The sequence below is a fragment of the Triturus cristatus genome, chromosome 8, assembly GCF_964204655.1.
Source record: "Triturus cristatus chromosome 8, aTriCri1.1, whole genome shotgun sequence".
NCBI classification, from domain to species: domain Eukaryota; kingdom Metazoa; phylum Chordata; class Amphibia; order Caudata; family Salamandridae; genus Triturus; species Triturus cristatus.
The window spans coordinates 835,728,906-835,752,219 of record NC_140591.1 but is presented as its reverse complement, the minus strand read 5'-3'; the positions used below and the strand labels follow the sequence as shown (position 1 = coordinate 835,752,219).

At 41.3% G+C, this 23,314-nt stretch overlaps 1 protein-coding gene across 20 annotated transcripts in view; it reads right to left on the bottom strand.

The window, feature by feature from the left end:
* Positions 1-23,314, bottom strand: part of MCF2L (MCF.2 cell line derived transforming sequence like) — a 927,044-nt gene that overhangs the window by 145,189 nt on the left and 758,541 nt on the right. For all 20 annotated transcript variants that reach the window (XM_085622295.1, XM_085622305.1, XM_085622296.1 and 17 more), the window contains 6 exons: positions 18,194-18,313; positions 16,961-17,152; positions 5,205-5,396; positions 2,458-2,617; positions 2,273-2,355; positions 762-838 (listed from right to left, as the gene is read on the bottom strand). In XM_085622295.1, the coding sequence (XP_085478421.1) occupies positions 762-838; positions 2,273-2,355; positions 2,458-2,617; positions 5,205-5,396; positions 16,961-17,152; positions 18,194-18,313 (824 nt within the window). The remainder of the gene's footprint in view (positions 1-761; positions 839-2,272; positions 2,356-2,457; positions 2,618-5,204; positions 5,397-16,960; positions 17,153-18,193; positions 18,314-23,314) is intronic.

The window sequence follows — 23,314 nt, the reverse complement described above, 5'->3', positions numbered from 1 at the left end:
AGTATGGTCTCCGTAACTAAGGAGATCATAGCCTCAAGTATTTTTGCTGAGGCTGGATCATTAGGTGGTCCCAAGAGAAGCATACAGGAAAGAATCTCTGTGACAGGCATTCAACAAAATGCTTTCACCTCTGTCAATTGTGGGGGTTATACTGTCCTCTTTTCCTTCCAGTAAATTTTCTTATCATCAGCAGCTTGAAAGTTTGTTAAAGGTGTGACTAGAATCTTGTTATATTCAAAGTGTTTCCTCAAAATATGATGCTATTTTATTACACCAAACCTCAGACTGAGGAGAGGCGGCTGGTTGTGATTGTTGAAGTTCACCTATAACTCAGATGTGTTCTTTGGCCAGGTTAGACAACTTTCTTTTAAGATTTAGCATATCCTGTACACTTGGGTTTAGCTTACTGGTTATTTTAATTTCCAAACGTTTAAAATATTTAAGTGCTTATTTGAAAGGTGTATTAAATTTAATAAACCGAATGATACTGTGGTAGGCTTTATTTAGAATAGATTTGTCTTAACAAAACACTAATTACATTACAAAATTAGTTCAATTATGTTTCACCATCAACTGATACAATCTTCAGTATGAAAACACTGCTTCGCTATTTTATATCATGAGGTGAAAACATAATTTGAATCTTCATCAATTAATTCAAGTTTGTTCCTTCTCACTGCATCCAAATACTTAAAAAGTAAAATATATTTTCTCCCCAAATATTTAAAGGTAACCATTAAAAAATAAGAAAAGGAGTTCACCTCCGTAGTACAGCCAAATTTTCATCATCATCCATTACAGAACCGCCTCTTGCCCGACTGCTGTCTCCCAAATCACTCTGAAAAGTAAACATGTCTGTGATCGATCAAGAAATAAATGGGCTAAGGATATTTTATGCACAGCACTGCCACTTCTGAATCAATGAAGACCCGGTTCTCAAATGTTTTTAGGCGAAACATTAATGCACATAGATGTTGACTGTATCAACTTTATCATTTTCAAAACTGAGCTCAAATAGGAGTCTGTGTTTTATAAATTGAAATACTATTCAGTCAGTATTGAATGTTTTTGTTATAATTACCAGTGCACTTCTTCACTGTTGTCACTAAGCACTATCACTGCGCTGTTTTATTGAGTGCCTATTTACAGATCTATGCATGTGATCACTATTGTGGCAGTGATTAAATGACTACTAATTCAGTGCATATAGTTTGCACTTGTTTTTATATTTCGGAGTAAAGTATCAAAGTACCTCTTCTAAGGGAATCACTCATTTTTTACTCTCTCTTACGAAACAGACCTCTGATATTGATATGTGTCTGCAGGTGTGAAGACCTGATTCTTTAAAAATGTGACTATAAAATGGTCATAGCTGTTCGACCATCGATCACACATAATTTATCATCATGCTGGTCATAACTTTCCATTGATTATAAAACTAAATGTGTGAACACAAAATTTAGTCAGTTATTGTTCTTTTCTTTATTCACAATAGTCCTTAACCCCCAAATCAAGATCAACAATCTCTAAGAAAAATGTGCAGCACAGAGCCGTCCTTTAAAATTTGTTCAACAATTTTCAACTCATTTATACAGGATGGTTCAGGTCTTCAAAGTGTGCATTCTCTATTCCCTTGCCTCCTAAGCATATTTATGAACAATTCCACAGAACATTATTTTATTCCATTGGGTTCTATCATGTTGTTCGTCAAGGTGTGCAGACACGATATTTCACATTTCCATTATTTGCCATCTGTCTTTGAGCAATCTGAGCTTAACAAAGAGAATGCCCCAAAAGGCAGTCAAAAAATTATATAGTGGCCTGTGGACAAAGGACCAATCTTTTACATGGTACCACAGCACCAGTCGGCAGCCATGTATCTATCTGGGTTATGGTGAGAAATGATAATCCAACAAGGCCACAAACTTGTAGTTGTAACATAATGGTGGAAGTAATAATTTTGTTACTTGCATCCAGATATTAAGCGAACAAGAAAAAGCAGTTTATAGAACTGTCCACTTTAAATCTCACATTAATGATACTGGTGGTCAAATTTAGAGATAACAACCTTACTTTTGTTAATTAGTGATTGTGATACTGTAAGGGAAACAGCAATGCAATAAAATGTTTTAACTAACTGATAATTTCAATGGGGAGCAAGTAGCTAATCACACATGTATGCAGAGTGTGGGAGTATGAGTAGGGCATCAACCAGGGAATCTTTGCTGCGAATCAACAGTTGCTGCCTACTGTTTACGCGTATTCACAGTACCTTGGCTCTTGCATAGTTTATTCTCCGGATTGCATTATGTTCTGGACTAGATGAGTACTCAGACCCCCTTCTGAGACCTGGTACTGAAAAACAGACAGGATGGACACATATGGTAAATGAAAAATGTAAACAGTTTGATCTAGGTCTGTAAAATGTGTAAGAACATAGTAAATACAATCTAGTACCGGGAGAAGGACACGGCGACTTGATGAAACCCTCTGGTCTTGGTGCTACTGGTTGGACAGGCCGCATCTGCTTCGCAGCAAGCTTCCGAAGGCTGCCTTGTCTCTTCTCAAATATTTCTTGCATACTTTCCTGCTTCTGAAATACTTTTTGTACATGTTCCTGTTACAATAAAATATGGTATTCAAAAGTATGTCTTGAGTTGTCGTTTATTAGTTAACATTTTAAAAATTGTTAATATATGTTCATAGACCCCCCCCCCCCCATGACACATGTGATGGGTGGCTCCAAAGAGGTTTCTCTCCTTCCTAAAAATAAAAGATGACACAAACACTATCTCTCGATTTTTCTCCACTTTTGTGCAGTGGTTCCTAGAGGTAGGAAGCTCACTTTTTAGTCTCTCATCTCTGATGGGGAGTTAATGTCTCTGTAGGTGAAGTCATTTATGAAGTGCACTAACATAAGAATCGTCATTTAGAAGAATCGTGTACTCTGCCGCAATGGTCCTAATGCCAACTAATTTAATTTTTTCCCACAGCTGATTGTGAATGTAAGCAAAGCAGTCTTCAGGCCAAGCACAGAAATTTCTTTTAATGGTAAATAAAATCTGAAATATTTATTTCAAGTCTTATTAAAAACAAAACACAAATAGGAAACCAATGGAGGTAGCTTAGAAAAATACACACCTAACAGGATGTTGAGGAGCACTAATTTTGAATAACCTGTGGCACCTGACCCATAAAAGGGAACTGAAAGGCCAAGCACGGTTGATTCTGCTTATTACAAGTTCCAACCTCAGCAGGAATTCTCTAGACATCAACAGCATTACAGATTTTAGAAATCGATTTTCATGTGATATCTATTTTGAAATGTATTGTGGCTGAAAAGTTCAAGACCATGTAATGCATCTCCCTGAGCTCAAACTCCATGGTCTTTTAGCGCTGGGACTAGAGGGTCTTTCCAGCAGGATTCATTTGAAATGGCTTCCGCATTGCTGAATAGTGTATTTAAAGCCGAGTTACATCTTGTAGTATGGTTGTGTGAGCTAGGGTTCTGCCCTAATAGCTGTAATCAAAGGGCAACAAAGCTTAATTCCATTCCATGTGAAAATGCATGGGAAACACTTCTCTATATATTTCATCTGAACCATTTTTCATTCTTGCGCACTACAGTTCTAAAACTTCTCTACGTCATCTCTTCACCTGTCTTACATTTCTTTTGCTATCAGAATTCATTTTGATTAGGTTTAACACACCAGTCCTGAGTGTACCACCCAAAGTGGATATCTGTTACAATATCTAAAAGTAACACATCTATATTGATACTTACAATGGTAAAAAGGGTTACTGGTAGGATGCATCTCTGACCTACTCATTTAGTTGCGCTAAATTGGGTAGTCATTTCCCTTTTAAGATAACAGAGGGGAATGTAAACCTTCCTAGGTGCACGTTTCTCCATGTTACTATCTAGATCAGTTTCACTTCTCCACATTCTAACTCCTCCAAGAATTTCTCCTTGAAAATACTACTGATTGCAGCCCTTAAATCTGAAAGCACGAAGCCCAAAAATCCCTTCTGATGACTCACATACTTCATAACCAATACAGCTAGCCACATTCCCAGTTCAAAATGTGTTAGCTATTCTCCATCTCAGCTCTGCTTTAGCATTTTCAAGGAACAAATAAGTACTAAGTCTGTGGTCTATCCTGTCCAAAAGGTATTTCAAAAAAAAGAAAATTAGCGGCTGTATTTATACAGGCTGTTGGTCTGAAATCACAAGAGTGTGAAGGCATACTTCTTTTAGATATCAGTACACAGCCAAGCTGATGCCAGCTATTCTGTTTCAAGCGCTGCATTAAATACTCAGAAAAATACCTTGGCTAAAGTGGGTAGTTTGCTGTACAGCATATTAGAAAGAATTTTCTTGATGCTTAAAGAAATATGACCAAGAACGGGGCTCACCCGCCTATGGCCTAAAAACTATGGGCATGATGAAAGTGAAATTGTTCAACTGAAAATTGCACTCCTTATAGTGGGATGTAGGTTCAGAAAAATCTTTCGGAAACTTTGGTCATTGAACAAAATACTCAACAATCGCTAACGAAAACACTTAGAAACAGTTAAACCCATTGAAGCAGGTTCCTCTGTAGGCATTTATTATCAGGTCGAATAGCCAGAAGCTAAAACATCTTGCATAAACATATTATAATAAGAGTTTTAAACAATTTAGAATCTACTGAAATCCAAGAATGGTAATATGGTACAACTACAACAGTAAGTTCAGGAGAGCTTTGCCCAGAAATCCAAATCCTGTAGTAATGGATGGTTTTAGTCCTTTTATGCTTACATATACTAAACATTTGATAATGAGGTTAAGATAGCTATGTCCTATGTTATTCAACTCTATGCCAATGCACTTAGCTGAAACAATTGTGCCTGTGAATCATGTGTAACAATTTTCTTCAGGAAATTATGTGTTCATAGAAAATGTTATATCATATCCTTCATGTTTTATGGGTGATATTGATATGCACTTAATACGGACTAAATAATGATACTGATGATCATTTCATTGTTATTTTAATAGCCCCTTCTAGAAATTATATAAATGAGTTCAAGTGCATGACTTCTTATATTTGCTTTAATTTTTTGTGCAGCATAAATTACTGTTAAATCTGATTATATCACGCATTGTGGCAGAAAAACGTATAGTAACATTTTAACTGTAATTTAAGCGCAGCATAATATACCTTGAGCTCCGTGGTGAGAATTACATCATATTCTCTAAAAATGTTTGACAAGTCCTGCAGTTTGTGGTTGGCTCCTGTGTTCAAGAACTTCTCAATCTCCTGCAGTGCCAACTCAGCTCCATCTTGAGACTGGCACTTGTCAACTGGCTGAGAGGCCAGTAGATAAATTCCTTCATCGCACCACTTCATTGACTAAATCATGGGGAAGAAGACATTTTAAATATTTATTTCTGTAAACATTTATTTCATTTAATTTAGTTAAGAGACCTTCAAGTTAATGTTCCCATCATGATTTGCTGACATTGAAAACATCAGATTAAAAATAATACAATAAACATAGAACTGCTTTCCATACCAGGATGATTCACAGTAAGACCTCAGGAATATACATTCTAGTACTGATTTACCATGGCACCTAATTCTTGTCTTATTTTATCCAAGCCAACTTTGACTTCTATTGTGAAGCTTTGTATCATGTTGTTGTCTCTTTTTAATGTCTCTGTTTACACATCATCAAGGTAAGTATGGAAAAGGATGCCAAATTAAGTACAAGGAAAATTGGGAGTCATTTTACATATAATTGAAAATATTCTTCTCTCCTTACCTAGGCAGACAGGCATTTGCTGACCAGTAAGATTGACATCACTTAATATTCAAGGGGGAATAAAGGCTAGCGCTTTAAGTCATGAGCTAGCATTGAAATGATAACCAATCTTATTTACATTCTTAGATTTACAAACAAACATACAAGAATGTATACAATGTTGTATGAAGGTAAACAGTTATAAAAATGCCAATAAACGTATTCCTAATAGGGCAAACCTACTTTCCTGACATGCCTAATGTCCTTGCTTCTGGCACTGCAGCATATGTTAAAAATGTTCATAATCAAACCTATTTTACTTAAAACTTCGCTTTTTCACATATACGTTCCATCTGCAATTCAACTATCCATGCTTAAAAAAAGTTCCAACACTTGTTGAAACAATAAAATGCTGCAACGATATTGCAGACTACCGGTAGTTGAGGCTTGCCATCCTAGACATGAAATATCTGTAAGGAATTAAACTTTATGTTTCTTTATTAACTGTGGCTACTCGGATGTTCCATGCACTCTCACATGTTTAAGTCACAAGGGACATGTGTATATGTAAAATTAAAGTGTAATCTCATAATGCAAACGCTACATTTATGAAACCACTACAATAGGTTCTTGTTTCCCCTGTCCCGATTGAGCAATAGGCATTTGTGGACTGAAAAGAGGTGGATCTGGAAGCAGGATATTACCTCAAGCAGAGCATATATTAAGCTGCCTGATTACACACTCTCGGAAAGACATGGGATTATTCACATAGCCAGCACACTAACCATGAAGTGGGCATTGGTCTGAATGTTAGACCTTGAGTCATACTGGTACCTGCCCATTCACTGAAGGCCTTACAAATATGCGAGCACTGACGGGCTCAAAGCAGCACTGCACTTGTCACTAATTAATCTTTCTTCTGAAAAGTGCTAAGACTTCTTAAATAAGAACCAACAAAGGGTGAGGTAAGGGAACTTTTGTTGTCTATAATAAGGTAAAATGTGTCACCAGTCTTGCCTGATAGGAGAACCTAATCAAAGTCCAGTGGAATGTTATATACGTGAGTAAGGGAAGTATGGCAGGTGTAGGAAAGGAAATTATATAATAAATAACATATCACCCTGCTATACAACTGAACCAATAACATTCCTTAAGATAGAATCTATGTAAGGTGGAATTCAAATCACATCACCTAAAAAATAGCATGCGGATATGGTACAGATTAGTATCCTGGGAAATTCATGTGCCAACTGGGGGGATGGGCACTCCTTTCACGCATTCTTCTAGTAACTGACTTCCCAGAGGGAGCTACTTCTTGAGATGGTGGATCCTTGTCCAGACTAAAATCATCTGCACTAGGAACTAATCGGTCCATGTTCAAACTACGGCCATCATCAAGAGCTACCATGGTGCTCTTCACTTTTCTAATAATTTCCAGTTATGAATATGCATTCAATTGATTCTTAACCCTAGCTGGTTTCTTTATCAACACAAACTGTCCTTCTTTCCAGTTTTGACGCTTCACAACCCATTTCCTGTCATACCATGCTTTGTATTTATTTTGATGGTGTGTGATTTCCTCCCTGTTAATGGAATTTGGAATTCCTCAGTTTAATCAATTGGGTGTAAGTTTCGGTCCTGGATGTCTGCCCTTAAGCAACACACAAGGTGATACTCCTGATACAGAACAGGGTGTGATATGATAAGACCATAGCATATATTTAATGGTTTGAATGATGGGCTTCCCAACCACATGAGCTAACTGCATAGATTCCTTTGCCATCCTATTAGTTCTTTCTACTAGGTAGTTGGCCTTGGAACAGTATAATGGAGTTTTAATGTGGTGAATGGACAGATCTTTAAAGCAATTCTTCATCTCCTCGTATATAAATTGGTCCCCATTGTCTGAAATAAGGGTGCTAGGAATACCTTCATTTGAAAATGTGTCAGATAGGAAATTTATCAAGGACTTGGTGTTGATATTGCTGACAAATGTGATGGTAATCCAATGAGAATGGTAGTCGAATTAACAGGCAATGCATTACAACCTTCCCTCTTACTAGGGCTAATTTCTTGGCTTGTATCATGTAGTCTTTCCATTCATCTTTCAAAAAATCACTGGCACAGACACTGACAATATGGATTCATCTGGGGCGGTTATGTCTTGTTTTACATTAACAGGCAGAATGGGGGTTGGGAGCACACTGGCTCACAGTCCCAGCACAGTTCGCCCCTTTGCATCCTGGTAAATGCAGTACACAGTTCAAACTTTCTTCAAAATTAGCTGGAGTTTTTCACCAAAGTTGGTGCAGACATTGCTGTATATCTCTAGACACGTGTTTCTGGGTTGAGCCCGTCATCAGTAGAGAGCAGCAGTATGAGAGAGCAAAGAAAAATCATCTGGGGTTGCTGGAAATGCTGCCAAGTTCCTCTCAGGTCACAGTGCCACTCACAGGCACACAGGTGCATCTCCAAAGCTCGTCAGCTTGCTGGCACAAGGGAGCCTTTTAAACAGAATGGGGGTTGAGAGCACACTGCCTCACAGTTCCATTCATTTTTATCTGTACTCTTGACGGATAATATCCAGATACACAGGTCTACAGATTTACAGCACTAACCTGCACCAACTTTGGTGGAATACTCCAGTGAAATTTGAAGTAAGCATGTACCATGAACTGCATGGACCAGAATGCTAAGGGGCGAACTGTGCTGGGAGGTGAAGCAGTGTGCTCCCACCCCTTCCTGTTTGAAAAGGCTCCCTTGACCCATTGAGCTGATGAGCTTGTGGAGATGCACCTGTGTGTCTGTGAGAGGTACTGAGACCTGAAAAGATTGTAGCAGCCTGCTCAGCAACCCCAAATAAAATTTGTTTTTATCTGTCCTGATGATAGATGATATCCAGAAACACGGATCTACAGATTTACAGCATTAACCTGCATCAACTTTGGTGGAATACTACATTGAAATTTGAAGTAAGCATGTACCATGAACTGCATTGACCAGAATGCTAAGGGGCGAACTGTGCTGGGAGGTGAAGCAGTGTGCTCCCACCCTTCCTGTTACATTAACAGGCACTTCCGAAAAAAGTCTGTGGTGTGAATTTTAGCTCCTGGTATACACTGTACACTGAAATTGTACCCTTGCAACCCGAATATCCATTTGTCTATTCTAAGTGTGTTTTTTTCAATAACTTTATTGAAAGCACTGAGCCCAATAGTTTATGGCTGGTTCTTAGGAGGAACAAGATGCCCCAGAGCTAAAATTTGAAAGGGTTAATAGCCCCGTAGCATGCCAATGCCTCTTTCGAACTGTGGAGTAGTTGCGTTCTTCATCTCTAAGAGACCCTGGTGCAAAAGCAATTTGTTTCTGAGCCTTCTTTAACCTGGGATAATGTAACCCCCCAACTGTTGTTGGTGGCACCTGTAGTAAGTATGGCTTTCAATAGTATGTTGAAGTGGTAGGGGCATTTCTGATGGTTTCCTTGATCTTGCTAAAAGTGTTTATGTGCTAAATTAAATTAAGTCAATCGACTTTCTGAATATATTTCGACATATACTCAGCCAAGCCCCAAAATGATTTAAATTAATCCTTGTTGGAGGCAGATGGTGTGTTCCTTGCTGCATCAACAGGGCTTAAGCTGGGTATAACTCCTTCACTTAAGATAATGTGCCCTAAGTATTACACAGATGTCACATCTATCTTGAGTTTGCCTCTTTTAATAGTAATCCCAGCTTCTCTTAACTTGCATAAAACCATCTTAAATTGTCATTGTCTCCTTCTCTGAAGCATCATTAATCAATATGTCATCCTGGAGACGCATTACCTTATGTAAATCTTTGAACATATACTGCGTTATTCTTTGGAACACGCCGGCTGCAGATGCTATTCTGAAGGGCATTCTACAGAACCTGTATGCCACAAATGGAGTATTAAAGGAAGTGAGAGATTGGGAGATGGTGGAGTGTCACTTGGTGGTATGTAGAAGATATGTTTAGCAAGCTGAAATAATTTGCTTTGTGTATGATGCTCAAAATCTTGTTGATCCTTGGCAGGCAATGTCAGTCCACCCATATAGTGAAATTTAAGTCTCTTGAAAACGACACACGTGTATGCTACCTTCTCACTCAGAACTTTCAGTTTTCTCCATCATCTCGTGTCTCTAACTTCTCCACTTGTTTTTCAAGGGAAATCTCAGGAGCATGGGGAACATGTCTTGTGTACCACCGGTATAGCATTAGATTTCAGTTTGATTTTGTGGATAAAATTGTTAAGCAAGCCAAATTTCTCAGTGAATACTTCTGAAACTTCTTTATAAACATTCACTCCCATCACTGATCTGTCAACCAGTAACACTTGTTCTTTGTTATTAGGGATACATTTCATACCCAAGTTCTTTAAAACAAAATGTAAGTCCTAGTAAATTGGATTCTTGCTTAGTTACGTAAATCTTTCCTACAGCAAATTTTCTTTCAAAGGACATATACATTTTTATCATTCCTTCTTAGTGGAGGGGAACCCTTATCATTCCTTCTTAAAGGAGGGGACCCCTTTTGTAACCTCCTAGGTTGATGTCTGGTGGTTCAGGTACATATGCACTTCCATCAAAGTTATCATAAAATGTTTTGCTGTCAATCAATGTGAAAGGGGAGCATGAGTTGGCAAAAACATTTAACCCATCTAAAGTGATGTCACATGTAGAGTATTTATTTATTTATTTATTTATTTGAACTTATAACGCGCAACAGCTACCCACAGTGGGTTTCCTGGCGCGAAGGGATAGACTCAAGAAGAAAAAACAGACCTTTTAGAAGCAGCACCATGAGACAACTGGATCAACATGCAAATCACTGGAAGAGTAATGCTTTCAATTTTTTCCTAAAAGCGAGAAAATTAGTCTCAGTTTTCAAGGTGGAAGGTAACGCATTCCAGTGTTTAGGGCCAAGGTGAGTAAAGGCCCGCCCTCCCATTTTTACAAGTTTAAATCGCGGAATAACAAAATCACAGTTAGCGGAGGATCTAAGTATGCGATTTGGCTTGTAAAGTTGGACAAGGTTACGCAAATACTTCGGGGCCGAGCCCTGCTTAATTTTGAAAAGATAGCATAAGGCTTTAAAGTTGATACGACTGGAAATCCTGAGCCAATGTAGATCGCGTAAGGCTTGCATGGCTGATTGTCTTCTCGGGATGTTACAAAGAAGACAGGCTGCAGAATTCTGAACAACCTGAAGTTTATTTACAGTGGCCATATCAGCACCAAGGTAGAGGACATTTCCGTAGTCCAGGCGAGAGGTTACTAACGCCTGGACAACGGTTCTCCTGGTGGATAGAGGCAGCATCCATAAAATTTTCTGGAGCCATCGTAAGGTAGTAAAACAGATGGCGGCTACCTGTGTGGCCTGCTGTCTCATGGAGAGTTTGTCGTCGATGAGAAAACCGAGGTTGCGGACCACTGAAGATGGCTGAGGAAGAGGTCCCATCTCACTAGGCCAATGTTGTGGGCCCCATAGATCTTTCTGTTTCCCAAAAATGAGGATTTTGGTTTTGTCACCGTTTAGCTTGAGGAGATGCCTTTGCATCCACTCAGCTATACGTGACAACCCGATTTTCAAAACCGATATATCATTGCTTTCACAGCTGGAAAGGGAAAAAACAATCTGAGTATCATCAGCATATGAAAAAATGGTCAGCCCGGCGTCTTCTGCAATAGAAGCAAGGGGTCTTACGTAGATGTTGAACAACAGAGGGCTGAGTATGGACCCCTGAGGGATGCCATGTGCCGATGTACAAGTGGAAGAAGTGGCTTTCGTGGAAAAGACCTGGAAGGTGCGCTCACTTAAAAAGGAGGCAATCCAGGCCAAAGCCGGACCGTCCAATCCCAGGGATCGAAGAGAGTTCAAAAGAATAGAATGGGACACGGTATCGAACGCCGCACTTAAATCCAAAAGGATAAGCGCAGATGTTTCACCGCGGTCGATACCGTGTCTTAAACTCTCTGTTACCCCAAGAAGGGCGGTCTCAGTGGAATAATGGGCACGAAAACCAGACTGGGATGGATGCAAAAATCCCGATGATTCCACTAGATGGTATAATTGGGTGTTGACATGCCTTTCCAGCACTTTAGAAAGAACGGGTAGCAATGATATTGGTCTGAAGTTGGCAAGATTAGACAAGTCGGCTCCAGCTTTTTTTTGAAGGGGAACAACCATTGCGTGCTTCCAATCCCGTAGCACCTGAGATTCACGTAATGAGGCGTTTAAAAGTCTCATAAGAACCCGCCGAGGTGCAAGATCCAGTAATTTAAGAAATTTTACAGGTACAGGATCACGCGGTGAACCCGATCGTATACTGCTTAAACAGGTGGAGAACGAAGTGTCATCAAACAATTCCCAATGTGTCAACTTCACCCTAGCAAAAAGCGGTTCGGTATCTCCAGTCTGTTCAGAACACAATTCCTCTATATTCAAAGAGGGGCTCATGGAGTCATAAATGCGTTCAACCTTTGCTATGAAAAATTTTGTAATAGAGTTACACTGGGCCTCGTCTAAAGCTGGAGGTGTTGGGATGGTATCAGCACCTGTCAATTTTTTAACGACAGAGAAAAGGGTACGAGGGCAGTTCTGAGCTTGTGTAACAGTATCCGCAATGTAAGCAGCTCTGGCGGTTTTACATTTTAGATGGTAATCTCTTAAAGCCTCTTTGTAAACAGTCTTCTGAGAGACTGAGTAGGAGTGCCGCCATTTCCGCTCTAAAGCCTTGCATTTTGTACGCAGGGCTTTCAAGTCAATGGAAAACCAAGGCGCCGGGGGACGATGTGACCTGAAGTGTGTAGAAGAAGGCGGAAGAAGAGTAGTAACAGCGTTTGTAAGCCAATGGAAGACAGCCATGTTCATCTCAGCGGCTGAAGCCATACATTCCTCAGGACAGGTATTAGAAAGATGGTGATTAAACCTATTGATATCGAGTTTCCCCCAACGATAAATTGGAGCGCCCTTATCTAGGATTCTATTTACCTGATGTTTGGTGTACAATAAGGAAAAATGAACAGCAAAGTGATCTGACCACTCCAGAGGACGGGCACTCTGAGAGCAATCAAAAGAGACATTGGAAAGAATAGGGTCCAATAAATGTCCAGCAGAATGGGTGGGACCAATATTCAGCAGGGGCAGATTAAAAGCCTCCAGGTCAGACAAAAAGCGTTTGCTGTTTGTACACTGAGGATCTTCAAGATGTAAATTAAGGTCACCAAGAATGGTGAAATTGGCTGCCCTAAGAACTAGGGGAGTTATGATGTCAACAAATGAAGATATCCAAGAAGAGGCATTCCCAGGAGGGCGATAGATCAAAAGGCCCGATAAGGTGAATTGAGTATTGATCACTAATTTAAAGAGTGCAGTCTCACTTCCAAACATAGGAAGGACTTCAAACTTGCATGTATATATTGCCTTAAAAATAATGGCAATCCCTCCCCCCTGTCCGGACTTTCTATCCAATCTTACCATGACATAATTGTTGGGAACAGCAACAGCGACATCAGGACCTGAACAATCCTGAAGCCAGGTCTCGGTAAGAAACAATGCATCAGGCTGCTCTTCGACAATAAAGTCGTAGATATGATGCTTATGTTTCGGCAGGGATCGGCAATTAATACTCCAAAACTGGAGTGGGGGGCTACTCGGATGTTGGTTCCATCTCCGCCTTCTACCCCGAGTATAGGACTGAAGTATTATTTTGGCCAGGGACCCTTTACCCAGAGAATAGCCGCAGCCAGCACACACAAACTTAGAAATCGGAAAACAACAGACGGTGCAGTTTGTAGGGTAAGTGGGACAAAGAGATTTTAAGTCCTCACCTGAATATTTGACTCTACCGCAGGAGCTCGTAAAGGGAGTCATAGCCCCAAGCCCCGGTCTGGCACAGACGGGCACAGACGGGCTAAACTCTGGCGGAACTCCGGCGGAAGTACGGCGATCTGCTGCGCGTATCCGCTGCGCGATGATGATGATGAGAGTATGATACTCTATTATCGTATTCTTAACCGCTTGCTTGGAAAATTAATCCACATTTTTCTGCTGTGGCCTCTGCTCTGAAATGTTTTTCTATTTCTCTACAGGCATTAGTAAAATGTACCCTCCTATTGCATTTTCTACATAGCACGCCATGTGCAGGGCATTTGGGATTGTTAGCCATGTGATTGCAGTTTCCTCATCTAAAAGATTTAATTCTTTTAGGTTGCATTTTCAGTTTTTGCAAATATGTTTCTTTGACTTTGCGAACTTCATTAATACTTAGGAGGGTGTCTACTTAATCATTTTTACTTTTGCATGCTTCAGTAGAGGGTTTCATTTTCTTAATACATATGGCTGTATGCTCTATACTTTTGGCAATTTCAGTAGCTTCTGCCAAATTAGGATTCTGTGTTAATAATTTCTCCTGACTTTTACAGTCATTAGTGCTTCTGAATAAGTGATCTCTGATGAGGGAATTAGAAAGTGGATCAAATAAACAAGTGGCAGACCGCGCTCTTAATACGGCAACGTTTTTTGCCACCTTTTCATTTTTACCCTGAACTTTTTGGAAGAATTTATGTCTTTCAAGCACCACATTGATTTTTTTTCTCTGAAATGGTAATTTCTGTAGAGTTGCTTGAATAAGATGTTCCTCTTCCTCATGTTAATTTGCTTTATTAGTGTCTGTTTCAGCCAGATCTTCATATATTTCGCTACCCTTTATGCCTAACTTGTGTAACAAAATATGTGTTTCCATACTGTGGTGAACTTCTCAGCTCCAATAGCTATTAGATACGATTGAACAATATTTATTTATTAGACCCATTGTAAATCAGACTCCCCCCATCTCATTTAAGATAGGAGGAAGCTAATTATTGCTGGTGGTAGCCATCTTAACTTTTAAGACCAGGTAATTTAGATGACAAAATTAAAGGTGAAGATGAGGCAACAGAAAGGTTATGCGTTATAAAGATGTATTGGGTAGACGGAAGACAGTTTTATAAAATGTATACTGTTGTATACGTTCTCTCTATGTAATTTAGATGAAGACATTTCGTAGGACGTGTTCCTTTAATGGTACCAGGGTTTATAGATCAAGATGAATTCCAGTCATGCTTTTATGTTCTGGATCCTGAAAGCGGGTACTCCTCTGGATGATTTGTAGGAGAGCAGTACCTCAGGTGATTACTCCTCCAATCACTAGGAATATTGTCTCAGACAGCAAAACTGAGCAGGCATTTAAAAAATAGAATGTCTGTACCGAATTTATTTTGTGCCTCCTGAGTTCACAGACCGGAAAAGAGGCACCATGACACTGCGGTGCTCAAAGTTCTTTTCTTGGGAAGTGGAATGCACTGGAGAACAAATGACATGGAGACAACTAAGGACGTGCACTGCAGCCCTACAACAGATCCCATCTAACCACAGAACCATCTGAGTGAATGCTGTTGACCCACGCTGCTCTGTTCGAAGCAATCTTGAAAACGTCACAAGCAATTCATGGTTGCAAAAATTACATTGGCCCCTCAGGACCCAAGGAGGTCAACTGGCTACCTTGCTTGGCAATCATCCATGCCGTAAGAAGTATTCATCCCTGTATTTGCTCTGGCATTCAAGGATGCTGTAAGGTGAGTCACGACCAGGGAAATGCCCTGACACTCGAGAGGAGTAGAGCCTCCTTGTACAGGACCCATGACCCCACCCTGTTGTGTTGCAATACCACTTGGCAGTAGTGTTGTCTGTGAGAATCTGCACCAGGCTCCTTTTGCTGGACAGCAGGAAAGACTTCTGCACCAAATGAATGGCTGCATCTCTAACAGCAGATATGGAGATGGACTTCAGTTGTAGACCAGAGTCCTTTGATCTCCAGTCCCCCTGAAGAACTCACCAATCCAGTGGTGATGCATCTGTCACCACCATCCACTTTGGATGGGGCAGTGAGAGGGGCCTTCCACCAGACCAACTGTGTTTGAGTTGCCAGCACAATAGATCTTGAACCATCTCCTCTGAAATCTGGTTGGCATTCAATAGATTTCCTCGATGAAAGGCCCACAGAAATGTCAGATTCCACAACAGAGTCTGCATGCGTCACCTTCTGGAGTCGACCAGGAAGATGCAGGAAGATAAGAGGCCAAGAGTCCTTAGGTCTGCTCTCACCGAGATCCAGGAGTGACGCTGAACCATCAGGATCATGGTTAGACCTTCCGGTGTTTTGGTATTTATTTTTTTAACATTTCCGTCTGTATTTAGCCTTATTACTTTCTTGGGAATTTTATTGGTATTAACCTATATTTATTTTATGATTTGAGACTAAATGAAGTTGTTAAACGGCATATTTCCACATTGGTTTAGCTGATAAAGATGCTGTCATACTTTGAAGCCTGTGGCGTTTTGGCAAATTAAGCAGCTAAATATAACAAAAGACTACACCGACAGGTAAATATTAATATTATATACAAATATATGTGAACATGTGCCAGTTATTAAGGGAATCTGATCCTGTTTTTTAAATCCCCATGGTGCCTATCTGTTAACAGTTGGTCTGGAATTCATGAAGGACAACAAGGAGACGTCTAATCAGTGTGGGTATTTGTTCCTATGTGGAGAGGGTATAGAAAATGTTAAAGAAAAGGTGTTGTTGGAATATATGGTTTCAGGGGGAAATTCCTTATTTGGAAGTGGGTGTCATGCTTCATCAGGCATTTTGCTCCACGTGGGGCTGGCGCTGCAATGCCCTGGGAGACGGCTCTTTGTCTGTGATCTTTTCTTGTATCAGCCATGATGGTGCATGCGGGTGTGTTGTAGTGAAACCACAATAGTTCACTACAACACACTCATTGAGTAGTGGCGGATCATAACTTTACTGCATCTTAGTTTTTAACCTTACCGAAGTGTCTCTGAATAAAATTTCATCCCCTTTAGGTAATTTTAGGATCACACTTTCCATCTTACATATTACACCCCACACACCTGCATACACCGTCAATGCTCAACACAGAAGTAAAAAACTGTCAAATTTCGATTTACAGCAAGTGCCAATACTTATATCTTCATGCTCACAGGAAAAATCTTTTTCTCCAGACGCTACTGTACTGTACTGTGGCTTAGTGCATCAAAGTATCCTCTGCAAGATGTGTAGGGGTCACACAAATAAAAAAACGATTTACCTTCTCAAGAAACTGATGCAATTCCAGTGATTTGTTGAGCAAATGCCTCTTCTGTTCAATACCATTTGCTGTTTCGTCACATAGATGATGAAGTTCTTCACATTTTGGTAGGATGGAGTCCACGGCATAATGGTTACTCTGGATAAGTTGGTCCCCTTCTGCAGCCAAGGTTCTGGCCTTTTCGAGTGAATCCTAGGAGAAGGACAACATCTTGGCTATCATTTACCCAGCTTGGGCTTGCTATATGAGAAAAGAATGCTGTATGGTGTAATTACTTGAGCACAATAAAGAAATCATGGGGTAGCCTGCACCAAAGTTAAAGAAACAAAGTTAACAGTTGTGTTGCTCGAAAAAGGGGTGACAGCAAGGGCCCTGATTGTTCGACAAACGTTTTGGGTCTTTGTATCACAGATACATCTACAGGAACAAAGGTATGAAGGAAGTACAAAAAGACACCACGCTCCATGAACACAACTCAAGGAGTGCTGTGTGAGTATGCCATCAAGTGCACAGTTTGTCACCTGCTATGGTTGTCTGACAGCGTTAATTGCACCCGCTGTCCCAGCCCTCATTTCTCCTCCCTTTCTTCCTTCCACACCCACCGAGGGTTGTTAAATCAATCTGCAATGTGAGCTCTGAGCTCTGTTCAGTGGTATTTTCCTCTCACTGTTCCTCTACACCTATGGCCCAAAACATAGCTAGTGTTTTCCTCCTGGTATTAATCTTCCCATGTAACTTGTGGGCGTGGGGGAAAGAAATCTTTGATTACACGAGGGAATCTGTATTTCTAAATCAATTTTCCAAATGCTTTCGCCTGGTATTTCACCTGGAGACCGAGGCTGCCGGTGAAATACTCCCAATACACGGCAATCCCATAGTAAATCAGGTTGGCCAGCTCCATCTGGATCACAGGAGCATCGGAGCGAGGCCTACGTGGCGACAAGCAAACGAGCCTGGGAAACACGGGGCACTGAAAATATATACACAGGCACGTCCCAAACATCATTAAGAACATACGCCTTTATTTGTAATCGTTTAATGTAAGTAGTGAGAAATACATTGTATGAATTATTTAATCAGCAGTAGAAAGCGGAGCCGCTGTATCAAGTGAGTTGTGCTATTTCACAACTGCCGATGTAGATAACATTGTTAATAAGCAAGGCTTGTCATCTTCCACAGAGACGGTTCGTGATAGCAAGAATAACTTTTTCATTTTTCAAGTGTTTAGCTTACCCAGGTTTTTTCTTCAAAGGTGTTTAGATCCCTGAGAATGTGCTCTACATGTGAGCAGCTGTTCCCCACATCTGTAAACGTCGCCAAGCGCTCCGAGACCATATCTAAAGAAGATTTCACCTGAAAATGCAAACAAAAACATATAAAGTCTTACTTAGATTCATTTTATTTATCTATTTATTTGTATTCATTTATTTGATATATAGTTGTGAAATCGCTTACAACGGGCATTAGTATCAAAGCTGTGTATATCATAGACGATATAAGATACCGTCTATTATTTGTGACATCCTAGTACAAGAGGAGTTACATTCATCAAACGGTTTTTGCAGAGAATAGTGTAATGGTAGAGATTAGGGGTTAAAAGTGGTTTATAGAACAGAAGTAGGGAGGGAATGGGAAAGACTAAAGGTCTGTTGGGTTTCAACTTTGGTTAGTGGGGAAGCTCGGCTGATCTGAGAAGGGGCGTCCTCCGCAATGGCGGAGGAGCGTTGCCCCGCTGGCAGAGCCAGCGGCTTGAAAAAAACGATATTTGATTATCGTTTTATTGTAAAGCAGCTGGCTCGGCTAGCGTGTGCAGGGAGGTGCGGGGGTGAGGTAGGAGGAGTGCCATGTGTGTTTGGCCATCCGTCTCAGGCTGACCAAAACACACATGCCCACATAGGTTTCTCCAGCCCAGCTGCATTGAGCAGCTGGGCTGGAGAAACTCCGCAAACTCCCTGGTCTGAGCAGGGTGTCTTTCTAGCCTGCGCAGACCAGAGCAGCGCGGGGATTGGACAGGGAGTCTGATGCCGCCCCAGTGCCTGCTGGGACACGAAGAAGCAGCACCCGGCGCGACACAGCCATCAACTTAAGGTATTTTTTTCTCTCCTCCCGCACTACCCCTTCATCGCGCCCCCTCGTCACGCCCAACTACCTTTTGTATGTGGCAGCCGCCACTGGCTCCGAGGTGAGGGAGATACGGCAGTTAAGAAGGAAAATGATGAATGGCCAGCAGTTTTAAGATTATCGGGCAAGTAAGCAAAACGCACTTTCACCCACGGCTATCTTGGCGCTGAATAACAGATCTTTATAGTTACCCTACTCAATGGTACTTATTTTATCGACCTCTGAAAGATAAAAGGCTGAGTGTATCCGCCGGGATTTGAAGTTATGACCATGAGGTCGAACACAGGCCCCTATAGTGGACGCATTAGTCCACTGAGCCATCAGACCCGGAGGGTAACAGCTAGTGATTCAAAGCTAAAGTGGAGGGACATCTGAAATCCTACATGCAAAACCAGAGATAGCTTAGGTCAGAGTTTAATGTTTGGGTCAAGAAATACTAAAGAACTTGGGGAAAGGTTATCAGTCCACTTAGTATGTTGCCGGTATTTTCGGCCAGCACTGCATGGAGGATGACGCTGCTTTACACTTCATTCCCTGCCATTGAGGTCAAGTCACACTAAAAAGTGACCTAGAGAGAAGGCAGCTGCATCGATGAAAGCAGCCACCTGTAGTTTATGGATTCAGTTAGGGAGACTTAATAAACGGAGTTTAGGAATGTCATTAATTTTTTATCCAGTAACTGTGTTTGAGACTGCAAGAGAGGGTGACAGTGGCGTTACCAAGAGTACAAGACTGTCAAATGATCATCATAATCTGGCAGTCTACTGAGAGGGCAAGCGGCGGCCGTCTAATGAGGCTTGCTCTGGCGAATAACATATGGAGACATCCATAATTCCTACGTTGTACCTTAGCTGCATGACAGCAAAAGCAGAAGATAGCAATTAACCATACTGTGTGGCCTACAATTACAGCAGGTTTTAAAACTGTCTCCTTCTGTGGGTACAATCGATACAGTTTATAGGTTTGGGGATAGACAAGTCTTTAGAGCACGGACATGGGCATTTCAAGTGAGAACGGTTACTAAGGGCTTGCTAAGGGGTTTCTAAACACACAGTCCTAAATCTATGACTCGGATGGAAGACAGAACACAAATAATAGGGTCTGTGTCTTCTTTATGTTGCAGAGTAGGCAAGATGCCAAATTCAAGCGGAGTGGAAGCTCCTTCCAGAGCTCCTCAGAATAAGCAAAGAATGCTTGTTCATCTTTCCTTTTTGAATTTTATGATCTCCAATCTGAAATTGCGCCCAATGCTTGCATCCTAAAGCAACTCAATCACCCCTACTCCACCCTCAAGATGAACACTTTCTGTGCTCAGTGGTCTTGTTTGGCTTTGTACAAAGTGTTATAACAACAAGAGAGAAAGGGAAGGAGATTTGACACTCTTATTCCCCTGATCAAGCTAAGTATAAACAATGAAAGAGTGCACAACCTATTTATTCGTTGAATAACACCTAGACAAAAGCGGGGGGGGAGAAAGAGAAACACTCTGTGAGTAAAAGAACCCTCACTCACTAACCTGGTTGGTGACATGCTTCATCATTGGGTTCCTGGTAATTAATGTGACCCCATTTGAAGTGAATGGTGGCTGGCAAGGGCTTTTGTCCACCTTATGCAGAGGGGTGAGGTGGTCAATCTTCCAGGTGCCAGCGTTGATATGGGTGGTGAGTGCACTTTTGCTCTCAGTGGACTTATTGGGTTGTATGAGAGCCAAGTGATGAGGGCATTCCCTCTGGCTATGTGGGTGGCCATGGTTTGAACTGGTGGGTAACGGACGTCCAAAAGACTTGATCATTCTGAGGAAGTTGATCTGACACCAAACCATCAGGTCCTCCTCATTACGGTGTAGCATAGACTAATAAAGTTTGAAACAAGCATAAGACCTGAGGTAAGATAGGCAATATTCATTTTCCAAATCAGAGATAACAGGAGATCACGCCTTTTCTTTAGGCAAACAGTGCGCTATGAAAACATGGGCTTATAATCGAGGTGCCAGATTTCATCGTGCGTAGTGATCTTGAATCCCCGATAATTGACAACAGTCTTGAGCAGATAAGAACAATAAAATGCTACATCACAGAATATGATCTTTTTCTGTGCTCAACTGGTATCCTAATTATGTGCCAATGATATTTACAGATTGTTTAATGCTGCTAACGGACAATGCTGAACTTGAGTTACATTACGCTAATTCCCCAGAAAAAGGTAGAATTCAGGAATTGTATGCTACTATGAATAGATGGAAGAATAGCAGAATTAGACTTGAAATACTGAAATTCTTCATAACATGGCTAGGCTCCACGACATCGGCATTAGGGGGACGGTGCTCAATTGGTTTACGTCTTTCCTGGAAGGCCGCCGCCAGACGATCTGGGTCTCCCAGAGCTCCGCCGAGATGCCGCCTCTGGGGGTTGGGGTTCCACAGGGCTCTGTGTTGAGCCCATCACTGTTTAACATCTTTATGTCCCCCCTGGCGGCGGCGGTGGAGGCTTTCGGGGCCCAGATCGTGTCCTACGCCGACGACACGCAACTCCTCTTCACTTGTGGTAAAGATCAACCATTTGATGGAGAGAGTATTCGGGGTTGTCTGGGCAGGGTATTCGACTGGTTCCAACACAACAACCTGAAGGCCAACTCCAGTAAGTCGGAGGTCCTATTTTTCGGCTGTGTCACCGACCCTGAGTGGCGGCAATGGTGGCCATCTGAAATGAGCCCTCCGGTTCAATCATCTGCGGTCGCTAAAAATCTTGGCGTCAAACTTGATAATAAGTTATCACTGAGAGCGCACATCCTGGGTCTGGCCGGAACCTGCTTTGGTATTCTGAAGATGCTCCGCAAGTTTCTTCCACTGCTGTCTGCGGAGCATAGACGGATTACAGTGCAGGCGCTCATCGGGTCCCGGCTCGACTATGCCAATGCCCTCTTTCTCGGCCTCCCGGACTACCTGGTCCAACGCCTGCAGGTGGCACAAAACTCTGCTGCCCGTGCCATCTTTGGCCTGCATAGGCGGTCACGAGCCTCTGGGCTGCTTCAGAGGCTTCATTGGCTGCCTATCCGTAAGCGGATTATGTTCAAATCCCTTACGTTGATGCATAAAGCCTTGTTTGGCTCAGGGGCTGGGTATCTTCGGCGTAGATGGAACTTCTATCGTCCTGCCCGCTCACTGCGGTCCGAATCTCTTTTTACTGCCGTGGTGCCACGTGTGCGGAAGGCGCGGACTGGGGGCCGTTCCTTCAGCTTTAAGGCACCCCAGTTGTGGAACTCTCTGCCATTGGCGCTACGCAGCACCTCGAATCTCCTCCAATTCAGGAAGAGCCTGAAGACTTGGCTTTTTAATGTTTAACTGTTTTCTTTGCGGAGTCTTTCTTTTTCTTTTCAGCATTAGTTTTCTTTTCTTGTTATGTTATTACACACGGAGCCGCTTGTGGAAAGCGCCGGGACACTCTTTTAGAGTAGCTGTGCGCTATATAAGTTTATTTTAACATAACATAACATAACATAACAAAATGCTGCCTTGGGCTTTATCGGTTTCAGTAGCAAAGGTCTTTGATAGGGTATTATCTGTACAGACGTTAACAGCCATTTAACATCACACCCAATCCGATGGAAGAAAAGCAATGCAAAACCATACTAAGCAGAACTGCCCAAAATAACAATAATTAACCCCCAAGTCTTTTCGGCATTTGAAAGGATCAAGCTAGAAGCCTAGAGTAATAGTCTAATAAACGAAAAAGAAAAACTGTTCAATTATACGCCCAGGATCAAAAATACGCTGTCTTCTAGAGACAAGCAAACTAACAACTTTAATGAACTAATTTGCTCAAATGTTTGAATACATCTCTCCATCAACATTGAAGTGAAATAGGCCTATTGAAAGTGATCTAAGGAAGTAATGAGCATTCTGAGGAAAAATTGCAATTTTGGATTGCTGACACACTGGCAGATGTAAATGATGACATAACCTAAGTGAGTATCATCAAAGGAATGGATTCCAATATTCAGTTCAATTTCTTATCTAACTTGCATTGAATACTGTTCCCTCTTGCAGCCTTTAGTATGGAAGTACACCAAAGGATAGCCTAACTAGAAATTATTAAAAATGTACCACTCCATTATAGAGTTCTTTATAGATTATTGTTGCTTTCTCTTCCAGAATACTCAGTGCCCTAAGCTTTGAGCATCAGGACAGCCAGTGTTTCCTGGAATGAATCTATAGTTTGGAATTGCGAGCCAATT